The sequence below is a fragment of the Ursus maritimus genome, unplaced genomic scaffold, assembly GCF_017311325.1.
Source record: "Ursus maritimus isolate PB19 unplaced genomic scaffold, ASM1731132v1 scaffold_9, whole genome shotgun sequence".
In the NCBI taxonomy this organism is placed as follows: domain Eukaryota; kingdom Metazoa; phylum Chordata; class Mammalia; order Carnivora; family Ursidae; genus Ursus; species Ursus maritimus.
Window position 1 is genome coordinate 44,373,077 of NW_024427107.1, and position 15,510 is coordinate 44,388,586.

Sequence of the window (15,510 nt, forward strand, 5' to 3'; positions counted from 1 at the left end):
AGACTGAGAAGTTGTTTGGCATCAACTGCTATAGCAAAACTTTTGTCTTTTTTTTTTTTTAGTTATTATAGTGCAGTAATCCTAAACAGTAATCTACCTCAAATTGTTATTCCAAACAATTCTTTAGAAAGTAAATTTAGTTTGGGGCACCTGGGTGGCTCAGTTGGTTAGGCAGCTGACTCTTGATTTCGGCTTAGGTCAAGATCACAGGGTCATGGGATCAAGCCCAGGATTGGGCTCCATAAGGAATCTGCTTGAGGATTCTCTCTCTTCCTTTCCTTTTACCCCTCCCCCTGCTCATGCGCGTGCTTTCTCTCTCTCTCTCTCTCAAATAAATAAAACTTAATAAAAAAAAAGGTATATTTAGTTTGAATACTCAGTTGCTATTTTAAGAATGTATTGTAATCATTTTAAATCTCCCCCTGGAAGTCAACTTGTTTCATTTAATATTTATCTTTGAATGGTTTTATCTTCAACCTTTAGGGAGAAACTTTTATTCAAATGTGGGAATCATGGGGCACCTGGGTGGCTCAGTTGGTTAAGCATCTGACTTGCGATCGTAGCTCAGCTCTTGATCTCAGGGTCATGAGTTCAAGCCCTGCATTGGGATCCATGCTGGAGGTGGAGCCTAATTTTAAAAAAATGTGGGAATTTTAGCATTTAGATTATCATCTGATCAACTGAATAGCTGTTGGAAGCCAAAGATAATATACCAAAATAGATTAGAGAAATGAAGCTTATTTTTTAGCCTTCACATATATCAACAAAATATTTTCTTTGTAATGCTTTTTCTTTTTCCAAATAATCATATCAAAAATGTCTCTGGTTTCTCAATTATTGACTTACTTGATTTTTTTTTTAAAGATTTTATTTATTTATTTGACAGAGATAGAGACAGCCAGCGAGAGAGGGAACACAAGCAGGGGGAGTGGGAGAGGAAGAAGCAGGCTCATAGCAGAGGAGCCTGATGTGAGGCTCGATCCCATAACGCCGGGATCACGCCCTAAGCTGAAGGCGGACGCTTAACCACTATGCCACCCAGGCGCCCCTGATTTTGTTTTTTAAATCTAAATAGTTATATAAATTAACCTATCAATATGAGGTCACCTTACATTTCTTTAAGGTTTTATGTAAATTCCAGTTACCATACAGTATAATATTAGTTTTGGGTGTACATATAGTGATTCAGCCCTTCCATACGATACTCAGTGCTCATTATAAGTATACTCCTCAATCCCTGTCACCTATCTCACTCACCCCCCCCCCCCCCCCCCCCTCCGCTCTGGTAACCATCAGTGTGTTCTCTATAGGTAAGAGTCTATTTCTTGGTTTGCCTCTCTCTCTCTTTATCCCCCCTTTGTTCCTTTGTTTTGTTTCCTAAATTCCACATATGAGTAAAATCATATATTATTTGTCTTTCTCTGACTTACTTTTCTTAGCATAATACTCTGTAGCTCCATCCATGTTGTTGCAAATGACAGGATTTCATTCTTTTCTATGGCTGAGTAATATTCCATTGTATATATATATGCCGCATCTTCTTTATCCATTCATCAGTCAATGGACATTTGGACTCTTTCCATAATTTGGCTGATAATGCTGCTATCAACATTGGGGTGCATGTACCCCTTTGAATTAACATTTTTATATTCTTTGGGTAAATACCTAGTAGTGCAATTGCTGGATCATAGGGTAGTTTTGTTTTTGACTTTTTGAGGACACTTTGTACTGTTTTCCAGAGTGGCTACACCATTTTGCATTTCCACCAACAGAGCAAGAGCATTCCCCTTTCTCCACATCCTCACCAACACCTGTTGTTTCTTTTGTTGTTGATTTTAGCCATTCTGACAGGTAAGGTGGTATCTCATTGTAGTTTTGATTTGTTTTTCCCTGATGATGAGTGATGTTGAGCATCTTTTCATGTGTCTGTTAGCCACCTAACAGATGCCTACATATGCCTTCTTTGGAAAAATGTCTGCTCATGTCTTCTGCCAATTTTTAGGTGGATTATTTGTATTTTGGGTGTTGAGTTTTATTCTTTTTTTTTTTTTAAGATTTATTTTTTTGAGAGAGAGAGCAGGGGGAGGGACAGAGGGAGAGAAAGGGAATCTAGAATCAGAGCCTGATGCAGGGCTCAGTCCCACAACCCTGAGATCATAACCTGAGCCCAAATCAAGCGTTGCACACTTAACCAACTGAGTTACCCTGGTACCCTGAGTTTTATAATTTCTTTATGTACTTTGGATATGAATTTGTCCAAATATGTCATTTTTATCAGATATGTCATTTGCAAATATCTTCTCCCACTCTGTAGATTGCCTTTTAGTTTTGTTGATTGTTTCCTTCGCTATGCAGAAGCTTTTTATTTTGGTCAAGTCTCAGTAGTTTATTTTTACTTTTGTTTCCTTTGCCTCAGGAGACATATCTAGGAAGAAATTGCTATGAAGTCACCTTACATTTGTTGTGCTTATTTATGTCAACTATGTATCTTGGAAACTTTTGAAATTGCAGTTTTGAATTTTTTATTTCTAATTAATATTTGCATTCATAAAAAATTTAAAACATTTACTATTTAAAGTATTGTTTTTCTTGCTGAGTCAGGTCAAATATAGTAATTATTTTGGGTATAAAGAATTCACTATACATGAATCTAGTTTTAAAAAAGCACACTCTTAACAATTGTTTGTATTAAGTAGAAGAGAAGTATTTGTTTATATGGTCCTTGGGTGATTTATACTTTAAACTATGAGTAATTCTTTTAATGTTGACATGTTGATAGGAAGTACCGTACTTTTCAGTGAATATAGCTCTAGCTTCCTGAATATCAATCTGGATGGTCGTAGAGGGGGAAATAGGAAAAGGGCGTAAGTACGAAGCTTAAAAACAGTTCATCATTTTTCCCACCCTTGCATTGAAATAGTGAGAGCAAAGGTAGTGGAAACCACAGCAGGCCACTTGTTACTGTTGACTTAAGTACAAACCGTGGTAGAAGTGTTTAGCCCTTTGGGAAGTTTTGTGATTGAACAAGAATGCTGGAGTTATTTTGATAAGGGAGAGTAGTAGTGTGGCCAAAACTATGATCATCCCTGAGCTCTGAAGCAGGCCAAGGATGAAGGGCTGCAGTGTTTGCTCTTCCAGATGAACAAAGATAAATTCAGCTAGAAAAATAAACTCAGTCTTTTGGTCAATTTGCAACAAAATGGTGAAAGAATTGAACTGTATATTTTAGAACTTGGCATAAAGAGGTGTGGGAAAATAGTTCAGCATCTCCAATTCTGGCTCAATTTTTGCTATAGATTTGGAAATAGAGCAGAAAATTAATGCACAAACATATTTAACAACACCACACCAAATGTTGTAAATCCAAAATGAAAATTGAAACTGCATGAGGAAGGAGAGCAAAACTGTTTTTCAGGAGTGCTTAGTTATTACATTTGAAGCCACAATTTTCTTAGCATTCCTACTGAATATACCTAATAATATAAAAACTCTAGGTCGCATTGATTTGAGGTGCTGTTTTCTCTGCAGTCTCCATTCTTGGGATTATGATGTTCTTCTAACTCTTGAAGGATAATTTAATTTCTGAATGCTTCTGCTCTAAGAACCTACCCGTAAAGAAAGGCATACTGACTACATTATGAGTCTTTTATTGAATTTGACTTTGTAAAATGCATCCTTTTCTGGGTTTAGTTTATGCTTTTCATTAGATGTTGCATTACTTTAGGCAGCAACCAAAACCCTGAATTTTTGTATACCTTCTCAAATTGTAAGAATTTCAATCATAACTGAGTTAGGACTACTTATTTTGGAAAAGCGTTTATATGAAAACATCACAGTGAGCTGTCTGCTTGCTTGGTGTGAGTGGAACAAGGAGTGACTACATTATCTTCAGATTTAAGTCTCTAATTTTCTGTCGTGGTAAATCACAGAACACTTTCGCTTTGCTGTGCCTGGTGCCTAAGTATTCCAACAATAAGTACTTGTCTGATCTTTTGTGAAAATCATCCCTGTTTAGTCTCCTTCTGGGGAGTCAAGGAAATTAAATTCTCCTTCTGACTGAAAGGTCTTGTAAAATTTAGATCAAGGTAAACACTTCGTGTAGGCGCCTGAGTAGATGGTATATCTGTGGTAATGAGAGCAGAAATTTTGGTTTTGTTTTGTATGACGTTTTACTTATCATCCCTGCTCTTAGTTGCCAGATTAGTGGTTTCTGCTCTGAGAAGCTCTCCATAGAAAACAGTATACTCAACATGTTACACTGTCTTCTTATTAAATTTTAAGGATGTTTTTGTTCTTGCTGTTGACTACTGGGCATGACTCCTTAGCATAGGAAGTGAACATTTTGTTTGAGACATTCAAAGCAACAACAAACTATTAGAAGTTGAGGATATATGGCAAAGGGAAATGTCCTGAAGTTAGAAAGATGACAAAATGAGAAAGGCAAGAGAGTATTGAATACCAAAATCTGTAAGACTTGTGAGTGTACAGTTTCTAAGTAGTGGTTCGGTTTGATACTGATAATTATACCTGCTACTTACAAATTGCTTATTATATATAATCACTTTATGTTCATGTTCTTATTTCTTCTTAACAACTCTAAGAGATAAATATCAAAATAACCACTTTGCAGAGAAGGAAACAAACTCCAAGAGGTTAAATCACATGATTAGGGTCTGATGAAGTCCTTAACCCTAGTGTATCATGCTGCCTACCAGACTGAATTTAAGTACATATAACTAATGTTTAAAAATATATACACGTCTTTTAAACAAATAAACCTGCTGTAGTGTATTTGATCAATTCTCAGAGAATGGGTATTTTTGAAGGTTTTAAATGGACAGCAAAGTTGGAATTTTAAAAACCCAAATATTTGATAGTTAATCCTAAAAGAACAGAATACATGAGTGACTGTCACTGTCCCTGGCACCACGTCTTCCTGCTTTTGAGGCTGAAGCTATTCAACTCCATACCAGGATTTATTTTTCTCCAGACCACTTAACAGCTGCCGAAAAGATTTAGCAAAAACAACGACCAAATGAACCTTTTACGGAAAGTTTGTTAGTACCAAATGTGGGAACTTACATATTCATAATTCATTATGTATTTGTTGAATTGAATACGCTCATGCGCTTTACCTCTAGCCATTTAGCCAGATAAATCATTTTTAAAAATCTATTGTTGGGGCACCTGCCTGGCTTAGTCCATAGGGCATATGACTCTTAGGGGTTTTAAGTTCGAGCCCCTGTTGGGTGTAGAGATTACTTAAAAAAATTTTTTTTTAATCTGTCAAATTCAACTTTTTATTTATTTTTTATTTTTTTTAAGATTTTATTTATTTGACAGAGAGAGAGAGACAGCCAGTGAGAGAGGGAACACAAGCAGGGGGAGTGGGAGAGGAAGAAGCAGGCTCCCAGCGGAGGAGCCTGATGCGGGGCTCGATCCCAGAATGCCAGGATCATGCCCTGAGCTGAAGGCAGACGCTTAACGACTGAGCCACCAAGGCGCCCCCAAATTCAACTTTTTAATGTCTTCTTATATTAAAATATGTGAGGCATGATAAATGTGTTTCTTAAGCCATGCTAATTATGCTAATCACTTTGCTGTGGATATTGTAGATTCATAAGTACTGTATAACAGGGGCAGACAAACCATTTGTTTAAATGGCTAGATTGTAAATATCTTAGGTTTTGTAGACCATAGCATCTGTATAGAAACTACAAAAACTAATGATGTACTATATGCTGTCTAATTGAATATAATAATAAAATAAATTTAAAAAATAGAGCCATCTATACCAAAAAAAACCCCTACTTAACTGCTAAATAGCAACTATAGGCAATAGGTAAATGAGTGAATATGGCTGTGATCTGTAAAACTTTATTTCCAAAAATAGAGCAGGATTTGGCCCTTGACTATAGCTTAGCTGGCAGACCCTAGTCTCTAAGGAAGTACCCATTGGTACAACCCAAACTTGTTCTGGATCTTAGGTTCTTGAGGTGACTGAACATGCATAGACATTGTAACTATAAAAAACATGTGATTAGTATATATATTATTAACATCATGTATTAGCATGAGCATTTATATGATTATTAGCAAATATATGTTATGGAAAAGTTATCAGTGGCAATTTCAAATTTTATATAATTTTTAAAGTATTTTTTATTACACAGTTGTTGTTTTTTCTCATCCCAGGGAGATTCTATACAAGCAGGTGATGATTCACCATTTTCAGATTCTGTTACCTTGGAACAAACTACAAGTAACATTGGTGGATCCAGTGGACGTGTTAGTCTGTGGATGCAGTGGGTGCTCCCCAAAATTACTATAAAACTCTTTGCTCCAGATCCGGAAAATAAAGGCAGAGGTACAGGGTTACTTTTCTTCTCTATTGAAAAGATAAAATATTAAACATTATTTTTAGAAGAAATAGTGGACTTCGTTTTATTTATCACTGTCACTTAAACATCATTAGATCTAACGTAGGTGATTTCTATTACCAATACTAACATATTGAATATAATACCTAAATTTTGTCTTTTTTGTGTTAAAATTCGTTCCAAAAGCCGTGACATAATTTTTTCATTGGTTCTATTGATCATTGTCACTAAAAGTATTGCAAAGATTGTTGACTGATATCAGATCTAGCACTTCAAACATTAATGGATTCCTTCTGTCTTGAAATAAGTATCCTGTCTTAATTGTGAGGCCTCTATTGATGTTACTTTTCCTTATTATTGTAGAAACTTATGTGGTTAAAGAACAGAAAGTCTCATTTCCTCTGTAGATATCAGGAATATACATGTGAACATTAAATCTAAAATAGAAGGTTTTAATATTGATTATGAGGCCTATGCTGATTTTAATGTTTGCTTCTTATTGCAGAGCTTTGTATGGTCAGTGAACTAGAAGATCTCAGTGCTTCCATAGATGTTCAGGATGTATATACCAAAGTGAAATGTAAAATAGAAAGTTTCAATATTGATCACTACAGAAGCAGGTAAATAATGTATAATAAATATGGTAAAAGCTATACTTTCTTTGAACACAGTTTATATAAGAATTTTATATTTTAATTTGGGTATTTTTAAAAAATATTGTACTTATTTCCAAGGTGGGTTCTTAACAGATAAATTGATCAGTTTTCCTTGGAATTCATTCATATATGGAATATAACAAAGTTTTGTTTCTTAAGACGGCATATCTGTTCACAATTACCCTTATTGCCATATTAAATGAAATAAGCTGCTTTTACTAGTCATCTCACACAATTTTTTATTTTGTGTATTTGCAAAGATGCTGGAGACACAATTGATGGCTTTGGTTTTGCGGTATACTCCCCATCCACTGTCCGTACTAGAATAATCACAGATTGAAATGGAGTAGTGACATCTCACGGCCCTTTGTACTTTGGAGACTTTTCTTTTCTCACATTTGATTAATATACATGTGGTGGATATTCCTAGAACCAAATTTTTCTTTCCCTAGTAAATTTCGGTCAAAAGTATGATGTAAACAAATATAATTTATACTTAAATTATTTATATATATAATATATATTTGTTTATAATAATAATGTAGTAATAAAGTTTTAGATATCTTCACAAAGATGCATCAAAATTTTGTTATTAATTTTCCCAAATAAATATAACAAATGCTTTTTGGTTTTTTGCTTTTTTGTTTTTGTTTTTTGGGGTGTTTTTGCTTTAGAATACTACTCTGGAATTTGTATTTTTTTTATTTTTTATTTTTTTTAATTTATTTTATTTTAAAATTTTTTTATTATGTTAGTCACCATACAGTACATCCTTAGTTTTTGATGTAGTGTTCCATGATTCATTGTTTGCGTATAACACCCAGTGCTCCATGCAATACGTGCCCTCCTTAATACCCATCACCGGCCTATCCCAATCCTCCACCCCCCTCCCCTCTGAAACCCTCAGTTTGTTTCCCAGGACTCTGGAATTTGTATTTTTTTAAATGGAGATGCAATTTACATACCATAAAATTCACACATTTATAAAAAATATTTTTAAACAGCATCATATTTTCAATTTCATATTGGTATAGAAACAGCCTTAGAGTTTATTTTTTTCTCTGAATTTATAATATTCATTCAGCAGTTTTTATTGAGTGCCTGCAGAAGCACATATGTTTCTGTACCTTTAGTGGTACATCATAGACCATAAAATCAGAATGTTTTTTATTTAACAGGTTTCTAATTCTACAATAAAAACATTTGAATGTTGATTCTTTATCATATTGCTTATCACATATATTGTATTGCTTATGTCAATGACTATCAAATCTGTCCAGCAAAAATATTGTGTCCTAATTGTGAGGTTCAAAATACTTTGCTGGCTGTATATTAAAATCTGCTATATTAGTAATATGTTACGAAGCATATGATAATTGTTTTTGTTGTATTAACCGTGAATCATTAATTGATCTTTAATAACAGAATGTTAGTTCTTTAGGTCCTCCTGAATAGCATATCTCTATATGAAAATGATTTTTGCAGGTGATACATGATTATTATGTTATGGCTGAAATCATTTCCTGATGATGTGAATATTATAATGTGTGTTCTAGATCATCAGTGACTTTATTGTTAAATTTATCTAAGTTTTAAATGATTATTCGTTCACTTAGTCGAAATATTTATTGGATGTGTATTATGTGCACTATGCTAAGCACTGACAATATAGTGTTGGAGAAAAATAGACGTCAGTCGTGCCCTTATGGGCCTTATAGTTTCATGGGTGAGTTAGAAATAAATAACCAATTAGTAAGTATACAGTTTTACCATTAAGACAAATGCTTCTGTGCAAAACAACCAGGGTGTGGTGTTTATATAAATTGTTCTTGATTGCATTGTCAGATTCGTGTTTTAGTTCAGTATAGTGTTGTTTACATAATAACTATTTGAAATAGTTATATATGCTCAATTTTTTAACTCAGAAAAATTGAAGAGAACAGATAAGGTGAACTTATGTTTTCCAGGCCAGGGGAAGGTTGGCAGTCAGGACATTTTGAAGGAGTATTTCTACAGTGCAAAGAAAAACCTGTGGTGAGACTCATTTAGTAATTATGATTTTTTAAAAATATATTGTAAACTGTTTATCTTTGTTCTTTATGCAATAAGACTAATGGTTACAAGAATTAGAGCTCAGAGTAAATTCTTTTTTGACCTATTCTTCCAAAATTACATTATAAAATAAAACTATTCCTTTAAGCTGCTTATGTTTTGTAACCATTTTCCTGTTCTAGGTATTAAGTAAATTTTTCAAACAGCAAAGGTAGGATTGCTTTTATTAAAATACTTTATCATTAATGTATTATTATTATGTTGACTTTTTAGAAGTTCTTCCTATTCCTAAATGAGTTCATGTTGGATTGTCCTTTATCATAAAAGTAGTCATTTTACACTAAAAGCAATTATTTTTCATTTACTTCCATTAACAATGCTTTTGCAGAAGATGGTCCAGACATACCTAGCAGTGGCTCAAACCTAAACCTATGCAAACTTGAGCAAAATTAAAACTATCTAGATTTTTTTTGCTTATGGCTTTTATGCTTTTTGTCTTTTCACCTTCTTTGCTCCTGTCCATCACCTCAAGCCTTGGGGAAGAGTGTTGGTCTCTGGGGCAATGTGGAGGTGTCTTCCTTTCCTGTACTGACAAGCTGAACAGACGCACCTTGTTGGTTCGACCCATCAGCAAGCAGGACCCTTTCAGTAATTGCTCTGGCTTCTTTCCTTCTGTAAGAAATCATTTTAAAATTATGCTACAGAACTCCCACTAACAGGAATCCAGAGAAGGAATTGAACTATCCATACAGTCAACTCTTGATTTTCATCTTCCTCTGTATCATCCACTTTGTCAGTGAACTCTGCTGTACTTTTAAATCATAGACTGGTTTTCCACTACAATCTAATTTGTTTCTGGGTTACTTGAATATCCTGTTTTTCACTCTGGTTTTGTGATTACAACCTAATTTTACCATCATCATAAGAAAATCGAAGTATAGGATATTAAGTATAATTTTTTTAAATTGTGCATGTTTTGAATGATCAAGAGTTGACCAAACTGCTTTGTCATTTCCCTTATGATTCTTACTTAGATTGCTTTTTCCCTCCCCTTTCTATTATTCCATTTCCTTCTCACAACTAATTCAAAGTACCTTACTTTGTGACCTCTTGAAACTGGGCAAGGCTGTATGCCTGTCATTGACCGGACAGAAGATGAGTACTAGACTGTATACCAGAAGCTTTTAGAAGTTTAGAAAATTGTTTTTTCTAATGATACAATATATCTGGATATGTTATTAAGCTAATTCTTTTAAGTGACATTCTTAAAGTCAATATAAATGCATGTAATTTTAAAATATTAAGACAGATTATCACAGTGGTAGTAGCAATTAAGAATTTATTAAATCACTGCAAACATTATTAGATATTTTCTTAGCATGTGGGAACTATTTCCTCTTTTTTTGTAGCTCAAAAGGCATTTAAGACCTATATCTTTAAAAAAAATGATAAAAATTAGCCAAATATTTTATCTAGTTGTGTTCCTAGATTTAATGTTTAATATTGTATTTGCATAGCAAATGCTAGTTTCTGATTCCATTTTTTATTATTTTCTGGAATTTTAGTCTGGAAAAAGATGTTTCTAAATGTGGCTTTTATATCAGCAAAAGTTCTATTCAGATTTATTTTCATCTCTTTGAATGTTATTAGTGTTTATGAGAAACATTCTTAATTTTTTTACATTTTTAATAATTTTAATGTATATTCATGAAAAAACCCACTTATTCTTAATACCCTTTAAAATTTTTCTTTATCAATTTTTCTAAGGTTTTAAAAAGTTTCCTAATATTTCTTTAATTATTGCTTTCTAACTTTTCATTTTAAAGAGTATAAAATATTGATTATTGCTCTATGAAGAGTAATATTTACATTATTTCAACTCCAGCTAGTATTAATTGATTCTTTTATTTTTTTTCATCTTGCATTAAGGGAGTTAAGGATGCAGCAGTTCAACAAATTTTCTCTCATGGGAGTTTATCTTTCAAGAGTACCTACATTCAATATGTTTAAAATATATTTTCCAAATCAAAACATTTATACAGTGAAACACCTTTTATGCTTTTTCCAGGATTCATGTGTTTCCATTAATGAGAATTATTTGAGTTAGGTTATGTGGATTAGTGGTTGATGGCAGCTCTCCCCCAAGTCCAGTTTAGAGACCTAAAGACAGTGTTACTGTGAGGCCATACCCCAGCCACCCTTCTCCATCCAGTGTTTCCTGCTGTCCAGCAAGGTGGTGATAAGACTGGTAGCACTTTTTCCTGCTTTGCCGTATTTCCTTTTGAGTGCAGAAAGCAGGAAGAAAGGGAAATCAGAGAGGCAACGAGAAAGTTGGGAACGGTTAATACAAATGCTCCGAGGGCAGGACAGTTATATGAAATATGATTATTTTGTACATCCGTTTAATGCTTACTTCCCAAGTTATTTTAATGGTCAGAAAATTAGGTTAATAAAAGAACATATACAAAGGTAAATTTTATCTCACCTTTCTTCATTGTAAAGTCCAGATTAAAAACAAAATTAACAGTGACAGCTGAATTGCATACTATTTTCCTCTCGCTGTGTCACGGGAAGACAGGCAGCAACATGAGAGGAAGGAAGTGGAAACAAAAGAGCTTCACTAGTGCTGGCATAACATAGGCTCAGACACATTGCTGCTTTGCCACTCTCACTTTTTTCCTGTTTGTTCTTCTTCTTCAGTTTTCTTCCTCTCTTGACATCACACGTTGGACCCTAATAACCTTAAAACTTTATCAGGCCCTGGGAAGAGAGGTTGGAACTATGGAGTATAACAACTTAACTTTAATTTTATGTTGAGTAATTTACAAAATAGAATTTTATGTATATTTGTTGGTTCAGGAAAATTTTCAAGAGCTGTCATTTTCATATGTTGACAAATATGAAGTATGCATTTTACTTCTCTCTTTAAAGTATGCTGTTTTGCTCTAATTTGTTTCTAGTGTGCAATTTGAATATAAGTTAATTGGACAAGTCTTGTCAGAAATATTGATGTTATAATGACATAATTTTTACTCTCAAATGTTGTGTGCATATTAATATAGCATTAAACCGAAGGGATATGAGTTTGAGTTGTAAGAGAGTTGATAGTTAGGTTTTATAAACAATATGATAGCCAGTGAAAATAGGCAGGTTCTAAAAGACAGATGTTTTATTTTTGTGTTACGTTACTGTTAACAGTAAATATGCATTAAATGGTTGGTTTAGTTATCAAAGCCTGGTATCAATGAGGCTCTCTTTATGGACTCAATCATCATATAAATTAGCCAGATTATCTAAGGAAAAACTCTGTTCTTAGAAATGTTAGGTCAAGGGAAGTCCGTCATCTTTTCTATTCAGGTCATTGATTACAAGTGGAAATACGTAACATGGTTATTTCAGTTTCATCTGCATAAACAACCTCTCTGTGACCCGTGTTACAACAGCATATTGGTACTTTCAATGGATTATTATCAGGAAGAAAAGATAAAATCCAGAGATGACTTGTTCCAAATTCTGAATGTTACTGAAAATGTAGAAATCATAGACACAGACACAACAAAGAAAGTTTAGTTGCCTCTCAAGATCTAGAACTAGAACTCAGGATTCCTAATTTTCACTTCAGTCATTCTAAGTCTTAAATGATTTTCCCCATCTGTGGAATTGATCAGTAATGTGCTCATCAAGGGGTGTAGACATAATAAAAGGTTATAATACCAACTGAGATTATTTTCTGCTTTCAAATAGTTTTTTTTTCTTTTTTTAATGAAGTGTGTATTGTGATTTCCTTTTTCTGGAACAGACAACAGCAAAACTTCTAGATGGCTCTCATCAGCAGCATGGATTTCTCTCTTTGACATACACAAAAGCTGTAACAAAAAATGTCCGCCACAAGTTAACATCGAGGAATGAGCGAAGAAGTTTTCATAAGTTATCTGAAGGTTTAACGGATGGTTCCCCTCATTTTCTTCATGAAATTCTTCTTTCAGCACAAGCTTTTGATATTGTCCTTTGTTTTCCTTTGCTTAATGCCATTGCAAGTATATTTCAAGCAAAACTACCAAGGACCCAAAAAGAGAAAAGAAAATCTCCTGGTCAGCCCATGAGGAGCCATACATTGACTTCACGCAGTTTACCTTTGATTTACATCAACACAAGTGTAATCAGAATTTTTGTTCCAAAAACAGAAGAAATGCAGCCAAATATTGAAGGTATTGTCTTCAGACTTTTTTTGGTCTGATTTTACATAACTTCCATCTACAGAGTTAAGTTAGTTTTCTTTCTTCCTTTCTTTCTTTCTTTTTCTTTCTTTCTTTCTTTCTTTCTTTCTTTCTTTCTTTCTTTCTTTCAGTATGTTTGGTGGTTGTAGTTTGCACTTTGGTGTGTTTTAGAAAAAGTATGTTATAGTCATTCTACAGCTAAATCTTTACGAGGTATGTCAGAATGCTGGGTATGTTTCTGACTCAGTTAGTTACTAGAATCAGAAATGGATTTTTTTTCATCAGGGCTTTGCTAGCAAAGCTTAGGCTTACTGTCATTTGTTTTATTAAACTCAAATGTTAGGTTCTAGTTACCTAAGGTAACTAGAAATCAGTTAAAAAAAAAAAATAGCCAACACTCTGAGGCTCCTGTAGCTTCTTCCAGGCTTCTCCATGCAGATTATTTTAAGTTTTAAAATAAAGTGAATTTATAATCCCACTGCCTCCACCCATGAGAGTAACTTTTAAATTTTTAGTTTCCCTTGTGCTATAACATTGAAGAACTTTAAGGATTTTAAGTGAAATTAGAGTACAGTGGTTCACATGGTATGAACTTCGAAGTTACAGATACCTGAGTTCAAATCCCAACTTTACTAGTTAATGAAGTATAAAATCTTGAGCAAGTTATTCTGAGTTCCTATGTATAAAATGGTAATAGTGGTATTTAACTTGATAGTAGGCCTTACTGGTAGCTTACTTCCCAATGATGACTACATTGAGACTATGTGAATAGTGATACTTGCATAGTAACCTCTCAATAAATGAGAGTTAAATCAGGAGGAGGCGTGCCCTTTCTTTCAAAGTAGAATATCTGGAAGTCCCACTGCTTATACTAACCAGAGAGATTTTTGCCCTCTGCCTCTGTGTGTGTCTATGTCTATGTGTATATCTATATTTATATCTACATGTATATATCTTTACTTATACCTATATACTTGAACAATGAAGAGGTTAGGGGCACTAACCCTCCCACCCCCCACCCCAGTTGAAAATCCATGTATGACTTTTGACTCCCCCAAAACTTAACTACTAATTGCTTAGATGGGAAGCCCTACCACTAACATAAACATGTAACATGTATTTTGTACGTTATATGTATTATAAGCAGTATTCTTACAATAATACCTAACTTTTCCTTAACTGTTTCAGTATTTCTAAGCGGCATAATTCGTCTTTGTTTCAAATTGTTGCATATCTCCAAATTTTGTCCAGTATATTTATTTTTTTAAAAATCTACATAGAAGTGGACCCACACAGTTTAAACCCATGTTGTTCAAGGGTCCGATGTACTTATAGCTATTATCTGTACTATCTCTGAGAAGTAATGAATTTCTAGAATATGTACCTGTCTATAAAATGCAGTTCTTAAAATGCATGCCAAAAATGCAAAGATTTTGGCACATTCTATTAAATTTTTTTTGACACTTTATCTTTCATTGTTGCTACTCTTAATTTGAATGATAATTCACCCATGAAAAATTTTTCAGTGCAGTAAAATGCATATAATGTAAAATTCACCATTTCAGTCATTTGAAAGTATACACAAACTTTTAAATGTATATTTTATTTGTGAGATGGAATGTTTTCATTTAATACATTTTAAAAGATATAATATGACTAAGGAAAACATGATTGAAGCAGCAATTCCATTAGAAATAAATATAATCACTTACATGATTCCAGTAAGATCTAGTAAGAGTCAAGAGGATAGTATTCATTTTACTCCAGAAAGGTGTTAAAAAGTTTGCTTGAGTTATATTAGTATCAGATTAAAGTATATGTGTGAATTATGTTTTAATGAGTGTGATAGCTTAGCTAACTATTGCTATATCTGTACTTCTCAGCAGAAGCTATATTATAAGCAATATCTCCAAGCAATTTGTGCCTGTAGATCAGAGTTGATTGGCAAAACAAATGCAACTATATTTCCCATTAATAAACATGACAGTCACAATGTTACACATTTTTTAACCTCTTTCTGTCTTCATCTGCAAATACAGCAGTAACTATTAAAATCTTTTGTTGACAGCTTTGTGTAGGGTTGTCACTACAGTTATGACTTTATAAAACATTGCACAGTGGCAAATTCAAACACTCTTGAGACTTTTAAGATTCTCAATATAAAGCTGAAGTCTCCAAAACACTTTTATTTCTTGGTGGATTTAA

At 33.5% G+C, this 15,510-nt stretch overlaps 1 protein-coding gene across 1 annotated transcript in view; it reads left to right on the forward strand.

Annotated features, from left to right (window-relative positions):
* The window catches only part of VPS13B (vacuolar protein sorting 13 homolog B), a 759,954-nt gene that overhangs the window by 428,825 nt on the left and 315,619 nt on the right, over nucleotides 1-15,510 (forward strand). Inside the window, exons 26-29 of the mRNA XM_040625596.1 lie at nucleotides 6,196-6,367; nucleotides 6,886-7,000; nucleotides 9,004-9,070; nucleotides 12,888-13,296. Of these exons, the coding sequence (XP_040481530.1) occupies nucleotides 6,196-6,367; nucleotides 6,886-7,000; nucleotides 9,004-9,070; nucleotides 12,888-13,296 (763 nt within the window). The remainder of the gene's footprint in view (nucleotides 1-6,195; nucleotides 6,368-6,885; nucleotides 7,001-9,003; nucleotides 9,071-12,887; nucleotides 13,297-15,510) is intronic.